The sequence below is a fragment of the Salmo salar genome, chromosome 20 (genome assembly GCF_965601325.2).
Source record: "Salmo salar chromosome 20, fSalSal1, whole genome shotgun sequence".
Lineage (NCBI taxonomy): Eukaryota > Metazoa > Chordata > Actinopteri > Salmoniformes > Salmonidae > Salmo > Salmo salar.
In genome coordinates, this window is record NC_138310.1 from 33,262,544 (window position 1) to 33,281,566 (window position 19,023).

At 42.2% G+C, this 19,023-nt stretch overlaps 1 protein-coding gene across 24 annotated transcripts in view; it reads left to right on the forward strand.

The window, feature by feature from the left end:
• LOC106580487 (splicing regulator ARVCF) overlaps positions 1-19,023 on the forward strand; it is a 371,259-nt gene that overhangs the window by 308,215 nt on the left and 44,021 nt on the right. For 18 of the 24 annotated variants that reach the window (XM_045703240.2, XM_014161608.3, XM_045703242.2 and 15 more), the window contains 4 exons: positions 3,712-3,829; positions 4,054-4,225; positions 6,626-6,643; positions 7,340-7,411. In XM_045703240.2, the coding sequence (XP_045559196.1) occupies positions 3,712-3,829; positions 4,054-4,225; positions 6,626-6,643; positions 7,340-7,411 (380 nt within the window). The remainder of the gene's footprint in view (positions 1-3,711; positions 3,830-4,053; positions 4,226-6,625; positions 6,644-7,339; positions 7,412-19,023) is intronic. The other 6 variants (XM_045703241.2, XM_082966374.1, XM_082966376.1 and 3 more) reach the window with 2 other exon arrangements.

Genomic DNA, 19,023 nt, shown 5'->3' on the forward strand with positions numbered 1-19,023 from the left:
TATCCAGCAACTTCGCACAGCCATTGAAGAGGAATTAAGATGGCGCCGACAGAGATGGCCGCCTCGCTTCGAGTCCTTAGTAAACTATGCAGTATAATGGTTTTTTACATTGTTAGCCCAGAAAATCGTAAGCGTTATTACATACAGCCGGGAAGAACTGTTGGATATAAGAGCGACGTCAACTTCTAACATTATGACCAGGAATACGACTTTCCCGAAGCGGATTCTTTGTTCGGACCACCACCCAGGACAGTGGATCTAATCCTAGAAGCCAACCCAAAACAACGTCGCCGCAGAAGAGGCAAACGGAGTGGCCTCCTGGTCAGGCTCCATAGGCGTGCACACCGCCCACCACTTCTGAGTTTACTACTCGCCAATGTCCAGTCTCTTGACAACAAGGTAGATGAAATTAGAGCAAGGGTTGCCTTCCAGAGAGACATCAGAGATTGTAACATTCTCTGTTTCACGGAAACATTACTCTCTCGGGATACGTTGTTGGAGTCGGTTCAGCCACCAGGCTTCTTCCTACGTCGCGCCGATAGAGATAAAAACCTCTCTGGGAAGAAGAAGGGCAGGGGTGTATGCTTCATGATTAACGACTCATGGTGTAATCCCAACAACATACAGGAACTCAAGTCCTTCTGCTCACGCGACCTCGAATTCTTTACAATCAAATGCCGGCTATATTATCTCCCAAGAGAATTCTTGTCAGTTATCGTCACGGCTGTGTATAAACCCCCTCAAGCAGACACCACGACGGCCCTGAAGGAACTTCACTGAACTCTATGTAAACTGGAAACCATATATCCTGAGGCTGTGTTTTTTGTAGCCGTGGATTTTAACAAAGCAAATTTGAGAACAAGTCTACCTAAATTCTATCAGCATATTGATTGCAGCGCTCGCGCAGGCAATACACTCAATCACTGCTACTCCAACTTCCGTGATGCATACAAGGCCCTCCCTTCGGCAAATCTGACCATGACTCCATCTTGCTCCTACCGTCTTATAGACAGAAACTCAAACAGGATGTACCTGTGACTAGAACCATTCAACGCTGGTCTGACCAATCGGAATCCACGCTTCAAGATTGTTTTGATCACGTGGACTGGGAAATGTTCTGAGCAGCCTCAGAGAATAACATCGATCTATACACTGATTCGTTGAGTGAGTTTATAAGGAAGTGCATTGGAGATGTTGTACCCACTGTGACTATTAAAACCTACCCTAACCAGAAACTGTGGATGGATGGTGGCATTCGCGCAAACTGAAAGTGCGAACCACCGCATTTAACCATGGAAAGAGGATTGGGAATTTGGCCAAATATAAACGGTGTAGTTATTCTCTCTGCAAGGCAATCAAACAAGCGAAATGTTGGTATAAGGACAAAGTGGAGTCGCAATTCAACGGCTCAGACACGAGACGTATGTGGCAGGGTCTACAGGAAATTACAGACAACAATAAGAAAACCAGACATGTTACGGACACCGACATCTAGCTTCCAGACAAACTAAACACCTTCTTTGCCCGCTTTGAGAATAATACAGTGCCACCGTCGCAGCCTGCTAACAAGGACTGCCCCCCCCCCCCCTTCTCCGTGGCCGAGGTGAGTAAGACATTTAAAGATGTTAACCCTCGCAAGGCTGCTGGCCCAGACGGCATCCCTAGCCACATCCTCAGAGCATGCACAGACCAGCTGGCTGGTGTGTTTACGGACATATTCAATCACTCCCTATCCCAGTCTGCTGATGGCCACCATTGTTCCTGTACCCAAGAAGGCAAAGATAACTGAACTAAATGACTACCGCCCCGTAGCACTCACTTCTGTCATCATGAAGTGCTTTGAGAGAATAGTCAAGGATCATATCACCTCACACTTACCTGCCACCCTAGTCCCACTTCAGTTTGCATACCGCCCCAACAGGTCCACAGATGATGCAATCGCCATCACACTGCACACTACCCTATCCCATCTGGACAAGAGGAATACCTATGTAAGAATGTTGTTCATTGACTACAGCTCAGCATTCAACACCATAGTACCCTCCAAGCTCATCATTAAGCTGGAGGGCCTGGGTCTCAACCCCGCCCTGTGCAATTGGGTACTGGACTTTCTGACGGACCGCCCCCAGGTGGTGAAGGTAGGAAACATCTCCACTTCGCTGACCCTCAACACTGGGGCCCCACAAGGGTGCGTTCTCAGCCCCCTCCTGTACTCCCTGTTCACCCATGACTGTGTGGCCATGCACGCCTCCAACTCAATCATCAAGTTTGCAGACGACACAACAGTAGTGGGCCTGATTACCAACAACGACGAGGTGAGGGCACTCAGAGTGTGGTGTCAGGAAAACAACCTCTCACTCAACGTCAACAAACCAAAGCAGATGATCGTGGACTTCAGGAAACAGCAGAGGGAACAACCCCATATCCACATTGAAGGGACATTAGTGGAGATGGTGGAAAGTTTTAAGTTCCTTGGCACATCACAGACCAACTGAAATGGTCCACCCACACAGACAGTGTGGTGAAGAAGGCGCAATAGTGCCTCTTCAACCTCAGGAGGCTGAAGAAATTTGGTTTGTCACCTGAAACCCTGACAAACTTTTACAGATGCACAATCTAGAGCATCCTGTCGGGCTGTATCACCGCCTGGTACGGCAACTGCACCGCCCTCAACCGCAAGGCTCTCCAGAAAGTCTGCACACCGCATCACCGGGGGCAGACTACCTGCCCTCCAAGACCCCTACAGCACTCGATGTCACAGGAAGGCCAAAAAGATCATCAAAGACAATCACCCGAGCCACTGCCTGTTCACCCCGCTACCATCCAGAAGGCGAGGTCAGTACAGGTGATCAAAGCTGGGACCGAGAAACTGCCTACATTGAGACCCAATCACTGGCCACTTTAATAAATGGATCACTAGTCACTTTAAACAATGCCACTTTAATAATGTTAACATATCTCACATTACTCATCTCGTATGTGTATATAATGTACTTTATACCATCTATTGCACCATGCCTATGCCGCTCATCCATATATTTATACGTACATATTCTTATTCCTCCCTTTAGATTTGTGTGTATTAGGTAGTTGTTGGAGAATTGTTAGATTACTTGTTAGATATTACTGCACTGTCGGAACTAGAAGCACAAGCATTTTGCTACACTCGCATTAACATCTGCTAACGATGTGTATTTGACCAATACAATTTGATTTGATTTGGAGTGGGACAACATTCCACAGGCCACAATCAACAACCTGATCAACCCTATGCGAAGGAGATGTGTTGTGCTGCATGAGGCAAATAGTGGTGACACCAGTTACTGACTGGTTTTCTGTTCCATGCCTCTACCTTTCTTTTTAAGGTATCTGTGACCAACAGATGCAAATCTGTATTCCCAGTCATGTGAAATCCTTAGATGAGGGCCTAATTAATTTATTTTAATGGGCTGATTTTATTATATAAACTGTAACTTAGTAAAATATTTGTTGTTGCATGTTGTGTTTATATTTTTTTTCAATTTACATTAGTCTGATTTGGAATGAAGAATCCGCAAGTACCATTTGCAAGTCTACCTAGCTGTTTATATTCTTGATGCTTTTCAATTAAATGCTTTTGGTCTTTAAAACATGTGGTTGTGTTTTCTGTGTTTCTGACCTGTTTATCTCTGTCTCTTTAACCTCCCTGTCTCTCTGCCTTCTCTACCCCAGGAATGTGAGTTCGGACGGGGCCGAGGCAAGGCGCAGACTAAGGGAGTGTGAGGGGCTTGTGGATGCTCTGCTGCACGCCCTGCAGTCAGCTGTGGGCAAGAAAGACATGGACAACAAGGTGAGCCTCCAAACCGACCGATATTACTGTATCTGCATTGTCAATATGCCATATGTTCATTGGAGACATTTAATACCGTGGATGCAGATCTCTTAACTGCTGAGTTTTGCTGTTATCTATCTAATTTCTAGCAAATAACCAGTCCCTTTCATATCATATTGCTTGATCAATCTGTATAGGTTGAATTGACATTGTCCCTCCCTCTACCTCTATCCCCCCACCAGTCTGTGGAGAACTGTGTGTGTATCATGAGGAACCTGTCTTACCACGTTCACAAAGAGATCCCAGGGGCCGAGAAGTTCACAGACCCATCCGTTCTGCAGGCCCCGGGCTCTGCGGGCCCTCAGAGGAAGAAGAAGGATGACGCAGGCTGCTTTGGAGGGAAGAAGGCCAAAGGTAAGAGGACAAAACAGAGAGAGACTGGCGAGACATAGTCCCAGTCCCAAGAAATAGGCCCAGTCCCAAGAAATAGGCCCAGTCCCAAAACGTAGGCCCAGCTTCAAAACGTAGGCCCAGCCTCAAAATGTAGGCCCAGTCCAAAAACCAGTCTCTTCCATGGACCGCCAGTGATGGCTGATCTGTAGGAAGCACCTATTAACAACAATACAGAAAAAGTTCTAACTTTTCTCATTATCTGGCATTCAGTTAGAATGGAATCTAAACCTGTATGCAATTTGCAAAATGGGCCATGTCAGTTTGTATAGTTAACTGTATGTATCCAGGCCTATAACACAGTTTTTCAGCTCTTTAGAGCTCTATTTACCTAATTTAGCCCAGAGCTGTTTCTCCCTAGACAGTTACAGTATTTAGTATAGGCTACCTCTGGTCCTAAACAGATACAGTATGTAATTCGTATATTTGCTACCTCTCAATCACTGGCTGACTAATGGCTGAACAACAAGCAGAGCTCCCTCTCCCACAACAAATTATGATGGAAATGAATCACTTAGCCAATGATGAGAGACCCAATTTCACTGACCTTTCACCCCTCAGGGTCCAGAGGGGGACGCCACTGATTTAGAGGCCAAGAAAGCACTGGAGCATGTGTCTAAAAGTGTGTGTGTTTACAGATGAATATCATAGATGGCAATCTCAAGCGAATTAGCCAGTCGGCTTCTATTGTACATAGCAGTTAATGAGGTGTGTTTAGCCTTCGCAGGCCCTGGAGGTGTACTTTGAAGGAGAGAGAGCCTACATTAAAAAAGCTAAACACGGCCCTATAAAACCAGCATGAGTGCTGGAAGGGGAGTCAGATCTTTCAGGAGAGCTGTTTAGACAACAGTCTTTCCCAGCAATTAGTTACATGATAAACGCTCTAAATTACCCCCCCGAATTCTGACACGTGCCATTAGAGCCCTTACCATGAACAGACGCTTCAGGCCAACTTATTTAGTGAATGCTAATGGTTGCTTTTTGCATTTCTCTTTTTATTCCTATATTCCTGTGCTGTTATGTGTGGCTGGCTTAGTGCCTTGTGTGGCAGTGACTGACCCTTTCGCTCCTCGTTTATGGCACTACAGTGTAATGATACACACACGCACATTGGTTTTACTATCCAAGTGGGGACCAAAAAATGTAGTCCCATCCAAAATCCTATTTTCCCTAAACTTAACCCCAAACCCTAACCCTTAAACTAAACCTAACCCTAACTCCTAATCCTAACCCTAATTGTAACCCTAACCATAACCCTAACCCCTAAGCCTAAAATACAATTTTTCCTTTTGGGGACCGGCGAAATGTCCCCAAATTTTCCTTGTTTTACTATTCTTCTGAGGACTTTTGGAAAACACTTTTTTCTCTATAATGAGCCGAGCACACTGACACCACAGCCTCTTTGAACACTGTCCCAAAAGAAGACCTGTGGAGTGCTAATGGGATTTACTCTCTGCTTGTCTCCTTTTAACCTATATACTTGTTTCTTTCCTTATATTCTCCCACTCTCTCTTGCTCTCTTTCTTTCCCTTTGCCTCTTAGTGCTGAGCGATTAAAACCTGTTAAATGTAACTAAATGTAATGGAAAATGTAATCTACGTAATCCCCAAAAGTAATTATTTGTCATGAGAGGGCCATAAACAATGAGTAGTAATGCGGCTTACTCCAAGAAAGGATAAAATTTCACCTTTCTGGTAACTTCTGGATTTCGTCAGACAGCTCTGCAGCTAGCCTAGCTAAATAAGATAACTAAAGACAGAACAGTATGGGGAGTACAGAGATTACGTTGTTTGGCTGCTACTGCTTAAACAGAGATGAGATGATGACTTTAAGGAATTACAAATAATAAAATAAAAACAAAGTAATATACATAACTGAAATATTATATTATTTCATAGTAATTTCCTATTTTTCTATTGATGTCTACCCAATGTGGACCTGACAGAGAAGGGAATATTTTCTATGTTTTGGCAAGTGAATGTTCACTATTTTTGGCTGTGGAACTTCCATTAAAAAGCTAAAAAATAATGCATATCATGTTTAAAAGAATAATTGAAACCGAAATCGTAAACTGTGGTAGTTTTGTAATACTCTAACCAAAACTGAACCGACCAAGAAAAGCACTAATCACTCAGCACTACTGCCTCTATTTCTCCTTTCCCTCCCTTGCTTTCTTTCAAACATTCTCCCTTTCTCCCTCTCTCTCTATTTCTCTCTCTCTCTCTCAAATGTACAGCCCCAAGTTGACTGAAGTGTTTACTTGTTATTGTCACCTCTAATCCTCACAACCTATTTTATCATTTATTCTTCTCTTCTCCCTGCTTGTGTTTTTGGCATTGCTGCTGCTTCCTTGGCTAACTATAGAGGAATGGTTTAATCAAGGTGAGTGTCCTCATGTCTTGACTCAGCACACCCTCTCACCCCTCCCCTTATAGCTACTGTAGCATTAGTAGTTTGGGTCTCCTCCAAAAAGTTTGAAGGACTTCACTTGTTTCCCCTCTTTATTTGCTGCACCCTTACTGTAGTTCTACCTCTTTCATCATGCCCCCCAACGTCATGATGTTAGTAATCCAAACCTAGCCTAATCTCGGGGGTAGAGGTAGGGGAGGGACAGGTGAGACGGGTAAGTCTGGGTAGTGAAAAAGAACATGGGCTCTAGTTTTTAGTCCCAGCTTTAGACTGCAGTGCAGTTTCCCCTCAGCCTGCTGATAAGTTCTGTTTGAAATGTTGAAAGGTTGAATCTCACATAGTGACATAGGCATGTCCCCTCCCTGTTGAGGATATGGATGGAGAGAGGTTCATTAGCTGGCCCTTCTGTAGTCACCTGGCTCCATTACCCTCCCTGCATAATTAAAGGGGATTCCCACCTGCCATCTCTGGGAAGGGCTGCTACTAGACTTGTGTGTGCAGTGATGCATGTTTCTGTGTGCGTGTGTCTGTGCGTGCATGCGTGTGTGTGTTCATCTGCGCGTGTGTGTGTGTGTGTGGTCCTGCATCGTCTCTAGGACATTGTCAGTGAACTCTGTCAGGTTGTCTCTGAATGTGGCATTTACATATGTTCTCTCTGGCTCTATCCAGCCAGAAAAAACGGCGAGAATGACAAAAACTACGATACGCTGGATCTACCCAAGCGCACAGAACCCACGAAAGGTAGGCTTGTTCTGTCAATGAGGTTTACTTAGTACAACTTCAACCTGTCCTTCCTTTTCTTGTCACTGAAAGGGAGAATATCCCAAATCCATGACTGCCATTGACTTTCTGTAAAATGTTATTTAAAGAGAAATGACCAAATTAGGCTTGTTTTGACAAAAATGCTACCAAGAAATAAATTGGCTTATCGTGGATGGTTTGGTCTGACTGGAAGGATGTCAAGTGTTGCACTTGCTTACACATGCTAGAGTGGCGTACGGTGCTTTTTCCTTTTTGTTACTTCTTAAATTGCCACCTTGACAGTTGACTGCTGCTGATTTGATGTCATTAGCTAGGTTTATATGATAACAAAGCTTTTGCTAGCAGAGCTCCCAGGCCTTTTGTGAAGCACTCCCAAGCATTTGAGCTGCTTTACATGAGAGTAGAATAGCAGCCTATGTTTCATGTTCTGTAGCCTGTGAGTTTCAGGGACACAACTAGTTACAAGGCCAGATAGTCCCCTCCTATTTCAGCAGTGTTGGAACAGTGTTGATGGGAGTAAATGGCAGATTCTGGGTTCAGGCAGACAGACAGGCAGACAGCTATTGAACAGCAGCAGATTGGAATGGGATGAGATTGGATTTGATATGGTAGATGGTGGGTGGGTGGTGGGTTGTAGATGGTGTAAGCAAGTGGGTCACCTGGGCCTGTGAGGTAAAGCAGCTGTGTAGGAAGTGAGTCTCTTCCAGCCTCTCCAAGTCTCTCTACTGTCAAACCTGGCTAGGATTAGCCTAGCCCACTATAGATACAGAACCTGAGAGGACCAACAGACAGGGAACTGTTGCAGTACTCCCCTCCCTTTAGCTGAGCTAGCACCAGACTCAAAGATTCATCTTCCCAAGTCTTTATATGTCTATAGGCCTACTTTAAGAGTCAACTGATACTCTAAGCAATGTCTTATCTAAATTGTTTACTTATAACATGAGTCCCTACATGTACTGCTTATTTCTAATACACTTGAGGAATGTTATGCCACGATGAAACGGTTTGCTGTACTGTTCTACCATCTGGAGCTTTTGATACAATAAATATAGGTTGTTTACTGTTGTACTGTTCCTTCTACTGATTTAATGAGTACTTGTCTTGTGTCTCTGTGCAGAAACGTTTCCATCTTCACCCTTTTCTCCTCACCTTTCTAAAGAATAAACACCTCAACCAGTTGCTACAGTCAAACAACATTGGCATGCAGCCACCACAACAAATCTCTTTCTGCTCTGCCTTTGTGGGTGTTTGCTTGTGTGTGTTTGTGTGTGTGTGTGCGCATGCCCCTGTGTTTTTCTGTCTACATATAGCAGTTGAGAGAGATATGTGTGTATGTTGTGGGCTGAGGTATTCACACATCAGTGCCTTCATCATGTCTAATGGCAACCACTCAGTCAATAACACTTCCTGTGTGGCTACAATTAACCACATTAGCAAGCTAAAGTGGGCCTCTTATTAAACTAGATTACAATTAATTGCGGTGCTTTACGGAGGTAAGCCGATTCTGCCTCCATTTTATCACTCTAAAATCAAGTAAGCAGAAGTGCTGTGAGGAGGATAATTAGCATGTTCCACAGGCTGCACTCACTGGAAGTGCCAGGCACCCTAGGCTAGCCTCACTGGAAGTGCTAGGCATGCTAGGCTAGCTGCAACACAGGCTGCGCTCACTGGAAGTGCTAGGCACACTAGGCTAGCTGCAACACTGGCTGCACTCACTAGAAAGTAGCAATTGGCTAGCTGCAATTTGATCAAGTTTCAATGGCACACAATCAGAAATAATCCCCCCTCTTGTCTTGCGTTATTGCTCTGTTTTCATCTAGCGATATAGTGTTGAGATGATGTGTGTTTGGGAGAGCAGTTGCTGTATTTCATGCATGAGGATGAAAACATGATTTTTTTGGTGTTTACCTGTACTACATATACATGATGTAAATGTGGTGTGAAGTAAACGGATTAACTTGATGACACAGGTAAAGCTACGTTGACTCTAAGTATGTCAAAATTGGATTATTGCTCAACTGGATTAATCATTTTATAGTAGCTACAGTAGTAGGATGGCAGCTGTAGTCTACCCATGATAATTCAAATAGGATATTACACTCACCTACACTGTTTATTTGTCTATGATAATCCTGTGTACTGTGGATGTAGTTTCACTTACAGTACATGTTTGTTTATCTATGTAAATTCAATGTATTTCCCCCTTGTTTATTTTAGAGAATGTAGGGATAGGGCAACTCTTCCCCCCAAATGCATTGGCGGAGCTGAAATAACAGGGAAAGATTTGTGGGAGATTTCATGTTTATTTTAACCCTGATCTGTTGTCAACATCACTTACCAACATGCAGGAGTCTATAATTACGGTAATACCCAGCATGAGATATAGGTCAACAGCAGTGTATTGAAACACAAACTCACTCACACACTAGTAGTGATTGGTCTGTACCCGGATGAGGGCGTGGAGGAAGACGTTATGGACATGAATCATTTCAGGGACATCATTTTGAATTCACTATGAGTTTGTTATTCTGTGTATAACTTATTGTCCCTGCCTGATTGCACTATAAAGAGGTGCTGTTGATAGAACATAGATCATTAAAGGACTTCCAAAGTTCCTGTTATTGCATTATTCATGGTCCCTGAGAGGAGAACAGAGGCGCTGGAACAAAGTAATTAAGAACTCTGAAAGAAGAAAGCATTTCATTAGGGAGAGAAAGAGTGTCAGCCAGCAAGATGATGGAACACTCACCCCAACGTTAATTGAAACGGCACAACGTTAAACCTTTTGCTTTGAGGAAAGGTCATGTACGGAGTGTGTGTGTGTGTGTGTGTGTGTGTGTGTGTGTGTGTGTGTGTGTGTGTGTGTGTGTGTGTGTGTGTGTGTGTGTGTGTGTGTGTGTGTGTGTGTGTGTGTGTCAGAGAGCAGAGGGAAATCGTTTCAAAAGAAAACAGTTTTCTTTTGGTTTGTTTCTTCAGTACCGGATGTGTGGGGAAAGAGAGAGAGGCAGCACAGGGGAATGATGCGGTTTTGAAAACAGTCTTGAGTCAAGTATTCAACCCCTTTGTTTTGGCAAGCCTAAATAAGGAGTAAAAAAATTATTATCAACTCACATAATAAATTGCATGCAATAATAGTGTTTAACATTATTTTTGAATGACTACCTCATCTCTTTACTCTACACATAGAATTACCTTTGGGGCGGCAGGTAGCCTAGTGGTTAGAGCGTTGGACTTGTAACCGAAAAGTTGCAAGATCGAATCCCCGAGCTGACAAGGTAAAAATCTGTCGTTCTGCCCCTGAACAAGGCAGTTAACCCACTGTTCCTAGGCCGTCATTGAAAATAAGAATTTGTTCTTAAAAATTAACTGACTTGCCTAGTTAAATAAAGGTAAAAAAAACCTGTAAATTCCCTCAGTTGAGCAGTGAATTTCAACCTCATATTCTACCACAAAGACCAGGGAGGTTTTTATAATGCCTCGCAAAAAAATGGCACCTATTGGTAAATGCATTTTTAAAAAATGTTTAAAGCAGACATTGAATATCCCTTTTAGCATGGTGAAGCGATTAATTACACTTTTAATTTTTATTTGTATTTATTAAGGATCCCCTTTCTCTTCTTGGGCTCCAAACACACCAAAGCACCCACATTACATATAAAACAAAATATTTAACAGTGAACTATGTTTGTACTGAATGAGCTAAAGATAAAACAGTACATCATATAACATCACTACACCACCACATATTCACAACACAAAATGTTCAATACTACCATACAACAATATCACAATGTGTGCGTATCCATGTGCCTGTACCTTTGTGTGGTTAATGGTGTATCAATACACCCAGTCACTACAAAGATACAGGGGTTCTTCCCAACTCAGTTGCCAGAGAGGAAGGAAACCGCTCAGGGAATTCATCATGAGGCCAATGGTGACTTTAAAACAGTTACAGAGTTTAATGGCTGTGATAGGATAAAACTGAGGATGGATCAACATCATTGTAATTACTCCACAATACTAACCTAAATGACAGAGTGAAAAGGGAAGCCTGTACAGAATAAAAATATTCCAAAACATGCATCCTGTTTGCAATAAGGCACTAAAGTAAAACTGCAAAAAAATGATGTCCTGAATACAAAGCCTATTAGTCTATTTGTATTTGTATTTATAATGGATCCCCATTATGGATCCCCATCAGCCACTCTTCCAGGGGCCCAGCAAAATTAAGGCGGTTCTACATTTTTTAACATTCCAATACATTCACAACACTTTTCACAACATATTAAGTGTGTGCCCTCAGGTCCCTACTCTACTACCACATACCTACACACACAAAATCCATGTGTACGTGTGTACATAGTGCTTAAGTTATCATCAAATCAAATTTTATTGGTCACATTGCCCCTGAACAAGGCAGTTAACCCACAGTTCCTAGGCCGTCTTTGAAAATAAGAATTTGTTCTTAACTGACTTGCCTAGTTAAATAAAGGTAAAATAAAAAATACAAAAAATACACATGGTTAGCAGATGTTAATGCGGGTGTAGCGACAGTGCAGTAATATCTAACAAGTAATCTAACAAATTCACAACGACTAATTTATACACACAATGTAAGGGGATGGAATAATAATATGTACATATAAATATATGGATGCGCGATGGTCGAGTGGCAAAGCAGTATGACACAAACAACAACACAGAGTTACACATGAAATAAACAAACGTACAGTCAATAACACAATAGAAAAAGTCTATATACAGTGTGTGAAAATGGCGTGAGGAGGTAAGGCAATAAATAGGCCATTGTAGCAAAGTAATCACAATTTAGCAAATTAACACTGGAGTGATAGATGTGCAGATGATAATGTGCAAGTATAAATACTGGTGTGCAAAAGAGCAAAAAAGTAAATAAAACAATATGGGGATGAGGTAGGTAGTTGGATGGGCTATTTATAGATGTGCTGTGTACAGCTGCAGCGATCGGTAAGCTGCACAGATAGCTGATGTGTCACGTCCTGACCAGTATTTAGGTATTATTTGTATTATATTTGGTCAGGGCGTGGCAGAGGTATGTTTGTTTTGAATGGTGTTTTTTTTATGTGTGGTTTAGAGGGGTGTGTTATTTATGTGTTCCTGGGTTTTGGGTGTATGTTTCTGAATTAGTATGTTCTAGGTTAGTTTTTCTATGTGTAGGTTTTGGTGCTGGACTCTTAATTGGAGGCAGGTGTTTCTAGTTGCCTCTGATTGGGAGTCCTATAAGTAGGTGTGTGTTTGGTTTGTCATTTGTGGGTAGTTACATTTTGCACTGCTAAGTATTGTTGCTTTAGCCTGTGAAACTGTCGTTCTTGTTTTCTTGTTTTTTTGTGTATGCTTCATTATATCTAATTAAAAGATGTGCATCCACATTCCTGCTGCGTATTGGTCCTCCCTTCAACACGGCAATACATGTGACATGATGCTTAAAGTTAGTGAGGGAGATATAAGTCTCCAACTTCAGCGATTTTTGCAATTCGTTCCAGTCATTGGCAGCAGAGAACTGGAAGGAAAGGCGGCCAAAGGAGGTGTTGGCTTTAGGGATGACCAGTGAGATATACCTGCTGGAGCGCATGCTACGGGTGGGTGTTGTTATGGTGACTAGTGAGCTGAGATAAGGTGGAGCTTTCCCTAGCAGTGACTTATAGATGACCTGGAGCCAGTGGGTCTGGCGCCGAATATGTAGCGAGGGCCAGCCGACGAGAGCATACAGGTCACAGTGGTGGGTGGTATATGGGGTTTTGGTGACAAAACGGATGGCACTGTGATAGACTGCATCCGGTTTCCTGAGTAGAGTGTTGGAGGCTATTTTGTAAATGACATCGCCAAAGTCTAGTCAGTTTTACGAGGGTACGTTTGGCAGCGTGAGTGAAGGAGGCTTTGTTGCGAAATAGGAAGCCGATTCTAGATTACATTTTGGATTGGAGATGTTTAATATGAGTCTGGAAGGAGAGTTTACAGTCTAGCCAGACACCTAGGTATTTCTAGTTGTCCACATATTCTAAGTCAGAACCGTCCAGAGTAGTGATGCTAGTCGGGCGGGCGGGTGCGGGCAGCTATCGGTTGAAGAGCATGCATTTAGTTTTACTAGCATTTAAGAGCAGTTGGAGGCCACGGAAGGAGTGTTCTTTGGCATTGAAGCTCATTTGGAGGTTTGTTAACACAGTGTCCAAAGAAGGGCCAGATGTATACAGAATGGGTGTCGTCTGCGTAGAGGTGGATCAAGGAATCACCCGCAACAAGAGCGACATCGTTGATATATACAGAGAAAGAGTCGGCCCGAGAATTGAACCCTGTGGTACCCCCATAGAGTCTGCCAGAGGTCCGGACAACAGGCCCTCCGATTTGACACACTGAACTCTATCTGAGAAGTAGTTGGTGAACCAGGCGATGCAGTCATTTGAGAAACCAAGGCTGTTGAGTCTGCCGATAAGAATACAGTGATTGATAGAGTCGAAAGCCTTGGCCAGGTCGATGAAGACGGCTGCACAGTACTGTCTGTTATCGATGGCGGTTATGATATTGTTTATTACCTTGAGCGTGGCTGAGGTGCGCCTGTGACCAGCTCGGAAATCGGATTGCACAGCGGAGAAGGTACGCTGGGATTCGAAATGGTCAGTGATCTGTTTGTTAACTTGGCTTTCGAATACTTTAGAAAGGCAGGGCAGGGTGGATATAGGTCTGTAACAGTTTGGGTCTAGAGTGTTACCCCCTTTGAAGAGGGGGATGACTGCAGCAGCTTTCCAATCTTTAGGAATCTCGGACGATACAAAAGAGAGCTTGAACAGACTGGTAATAGCGGTTGCAACAATGGCGGCGGATAATTTTAGAAAGAGAGGGTCCAGATTGTCTAGCCCAGCTGATTTGTACGGGTCCAGGTTTTACAGCTCTTTCAGAACATCTGCTATCTGGATTTGGGTGAAGGAGAAGCTGGGGAGTCTTGGGCAAGTAGCTGCAGGGGATGCGGAGCAGTTGACCCGGGGTTGGGGTAGCCAGGAGGAAAGCATGGCCAGCCGTAGAGAAATGCTTACTGAAATTCTCGATTATCGTGGACTTATCGGTGGTGATAGTGTTTCCTAGCCTCAGTGCAGTGGGCAGCTGGGAGGAGGTGCCCTTATTCTCCATGGACTTTACAGTGTCACAAAACTTTTTGGAGTTAGAACTACAGGATGCAAATTTCGGTTTGGAAAAGCTAGCCTTTGCTTTCCTAACTGACTGCGTGTATTGGTTCCTGACTTCCCTGAAAAGTTGCATATCGCGGGGACTATTTGATGCTAGTGCAGTCCGCCACGGTGCTGGTCGAGGCCAGTCAGGTCTGGAGTGAACCTAGGGCTATATCTGTTCTTAGTTCTACATTTTTTGAAAGGGGCGTGCTTATCTAAGATGGTGAGGAAATTACTTTTAAAGAACGACCAGGCATCCTCTACTGATGGGGTGAAGTCAATATCCTTCTTAGGTAGGGGAATAACTTTTGATTCCCTCTAGGCTTCTAGTAGGCTTAAATTGAAGATATGGCAAATAGGAGTGGCAATATAGTTCGCTATTATCCTCAGTAATTTTACATTCAAGTTGTCAGACCCCGGTGGCTTGTCATTGTTGATAGACAACAATACTTTTTTCACCTCTTCCACACTTACTTTTTACGGAATTCAAAATGACAATGCTTGTCTTTCATAATTTGGTCATATATACAGTCGGCTCCAAAATTACCGGCACCCCTGACTGGCAATGCACAAACAATACTTTAAAAAATATAAACAATATAATTATAGAGAGAAACTCAAAATACCAAAATGTGAAAAATACTGTACTTTATTAATGTTTCAATGGAACCCACCAAAATCATACAATTATTAGATACAAAATACATTTCACCAAAATCAAGGTTTCATAATTATTGGCACTCCTCATTTAGTACTTAGTGTCACCACCTCTGGCAAGGATAACAGCATGGTCTTTTCCTATAATGTTTGACAAGGTTAAGGAACACAGGGATTTTGGACCATTCCCATATGCAGATTCTTTCAAGATCCTTCACATTCTTGGGTTTGTGCTCAACTGCCCTCTTCAACTCAGCCCACAGGTTTTCGATTGGATTGAGGTCCGGCGACTGAGATGGCCATGGCAGAACATTGATTTTGTTGTCACAGAACCATTTCTGTGTGGATCTTGAGGTCTGTTTTGGGTCATTGTCTTGTTGGAAAGTCCACATACGGCCAAGTCCCAGCCTTCAGGCAGAGGCAACCAGATTGTCAGCCAAAATTGCCTGATACTTGGTGGAATTCATTATGGCATCAATCTTAACCAGTGCCTCTGGACCTCTGGAATTAAAACAGCCCCAAAACATCAATGACCCACCACCATATTTCACCGTGGGTATGAGGTGCCTCTTCTTGTATGCATCTCTGTTTCGACGCCAAACATGCCGATGCTGTATCTGACCAAAACGTTCAATGTTGGTCTCATCTTACCAGAGCACCTTCTTCCAATCATAATTTAAATGACGTTTGGCAAACTCCAAGCGCTTGCGTCTGTGTCTTGGGGTCATTAAGGGCTTTCTTCTGGCAACCCTTCCAAAGACCCTGTGGTTGTGGAGGTGGCGCCTGATTGTGCTTTTTTAAACCTGGTGACCCCAAGATGCCACCAAGGCCTGCAATTCTTAAACAGGGATCCTTGGGGATTTTGTTGCTTCTCTCACAATCCTCTTCCCTATTCTGGGGGGCAAAATGCATTTGCGTCCTCTACCCGTGAGGTTTTCAACTGTTCCATATCTTTAGAATTTTTTAATAATTGCCCTGACAGTGCTCAGTGGTATAGTCAATCATTTGTGGATCTTCTTGTAGCCATTAACAGATTTATGAAGGTCTAGGACCATCTGTCCCTTTTGAACTGCCAGTTATTTTCATTTCTTCATGGTGTTGGATGACAAAAGGATATTGCAAGCATGTTACCTCTTTTTTTATACACTAGTGAAAAAGGAAGTGATGTAATGGCTCAATATAGTTCCTTAACACTTAGATAAACTTAAATAAGTGGAATTTAATTCCTGGTTTAATTTTGGTAGATGTTATTTACAATAACATTTAAGGGTGCCAATAATTGTGAAACCTTGATTTGGAGGACATTGATTTTCAATTAAATCAATAAATGATTTTGGTGGGTTCCATTGAAACATTAATAGAGTACAGTATTTTTCACATGTTGGTATTTTGAGTTTGTCTCTATAATTATTTTGTTTATATTTTTTTAAGTATTGTTTATGCATTGCCAGTCAGAGGTGCCAGTAATTTTGGAGCCCACTGTACTTGGATGTGTAGTGTCAGCGTTTGTTGCTGGCATGTAATGCCTAAATTTGCTAATCTTGCCAATGAAAAAATATTAGTTGGCAATATCAGTGGGTATTGTGATGAATGAGCCATCTGATTCAATGAATTATGGTGCTCCAAAGCTTTTTACTATCATTTTTTAAGTCATGTGTCTTTGTTTCATAGTGTAGTTTCTTCTTTTTATTCAGTTTATTCACATGATTTCTCAATTTGCAGTACGTTTGCCAATTGGTTGTACAGGCAGACCAATTTGCCATTTCTTTTGCCTCATCCCTCACAACCATACCATTTTTTAATTCCTCATCAATCCACTGGGATGATTTAACAGTTTTACAGTCATTTTCTTAATGGGTGCATGCTTATTAGTAACTGGGATAAGCAATTTCATAAGTGTGTCAATTGCAGCGTCTGGTTGCTCGTAATTACACACCACGGACCAACAAATATTATTTACATCAACATCGTAGGATTCACTACAAAACATATTGTATGACCTCTTATGCACTATATTAGGCCAGCCTTTGGAACTTTGGTTTTTCTAGATATGGCTACTATATTGTGATCGCTACATCTGATGGATTTGGATACTGCTTTCAAACAAATTTCTGCAGCATTAGTAAAGATGTGATCAATACATGTCGATGATTTGATTGAACCAGGTTGCAGGCACTAGTTACAGTTTGAAGCTTTCCCTTGAGTGGGCAGCTTGATGAAAGCCAGTTAATATTTAAATCACCAAGAAAATATGCCTCTCTATTGATATCACATACATTATCAAGCATTTCACACCAGAATGGGCTTTAGGTGAGGCAGAGGAGCCTGAAGCCATATTACGTCAACAGCATTTAACATGAGATCGTCTCTATGCTTTACAGGAATGTGGTTCTGAATATAAACAGCCACACCTCCACCTTTGGCATTTCTGTCTTTTCTGTAGATCTTATAACCATGTATTGCTACCACTGTATCATCAAAGGAATTATCTAAGTGAGTTTCAGAGATTGTCAGAATATGAAGGGCATCTGTTACTAGCAAATTATTGATTTCGTGAACCTTGTTTCTTAAGCTACATATGTTAACATGGGCTATTTTTAACACTTCTGGGATGCTTGATTGTTTTTCTTACTTTACTGGGAAGCTTAGCAGAGGTAGACATGCTCTGGTTATTTATGTTAGTACAGGGTGAGGTGCACGCAGTGGACTTCCTTCTAGGGCACACCACCTCAGTGCTAACAGTATAACTCTGGTTCATAGGCACATAATTACTGCATACAATAGCTGTAGGATCAGCAGAGGCATTCAGGGCAGTAAAAGGGACATACATTAGGTTACTTACATTGTGTCTTCCAACACCCCTGGAATAATGTACATTTGCTGAAGCATTATGACAACTCAGCGACACAATGGTAGGGATTAAATTAGCTGGACTTGATAAGTCATTGTCTCAACGCAGCCTTATAATGCTGTGAAAGGATCCATAAACCCAAATGATTTGGTTGGATCCCATCCTCCTTATAATACGAGCTTTGTTTCCAGAACGTATCAAAATTGGCAATAAATGTTACACCCACAGAGCTGCAATAGTCTTGTAGCCAGTTATGGAGGGCAAAAAGTCTGCTGAACAATTCCATGCCACGATTTAGGGAGGGCAGAGGGACAGAAAATATGGGGTGTTTGTTGGTGTCAAGTAGTGACCCAATCAGGTCTTTAAAATCCATCTTCAACTGTTCTGAGCTGCCCTTCATAATGTTTGGGGAAAATCCAACACATCACTGAGCACCGCTATTCATATTTTCAAGCATGGTGGTGGCTGCATCATGTTATGGGTATGCTTGTCGTCAGCAAAGACTACGGATTGTTTTAGGATAAAAATAAATGGAATGGAGCTAAGCACAGGTGAAATTCTAGAGGAAAACTCTAGAAATGTACCTAAAAACATGTTTTCACTTCGTCATTATGGTGTATTTTGTGTATGTAGATGGGTAGAGAAAAAAACTATTTAATCTATTTTGAATTCAGGCTGTAACACAACAAAATGTGAAATATGTTAAGGTGTATGAATACTTTCTGATGGCACTATATATATATATATATATATATATATATATATATATATATATATATTATATATATAATATATATATATATATTATATATATATATATATATATATATATAGTATATATATATATATATATATATATATATATATACACAGTTGAAGTCGGA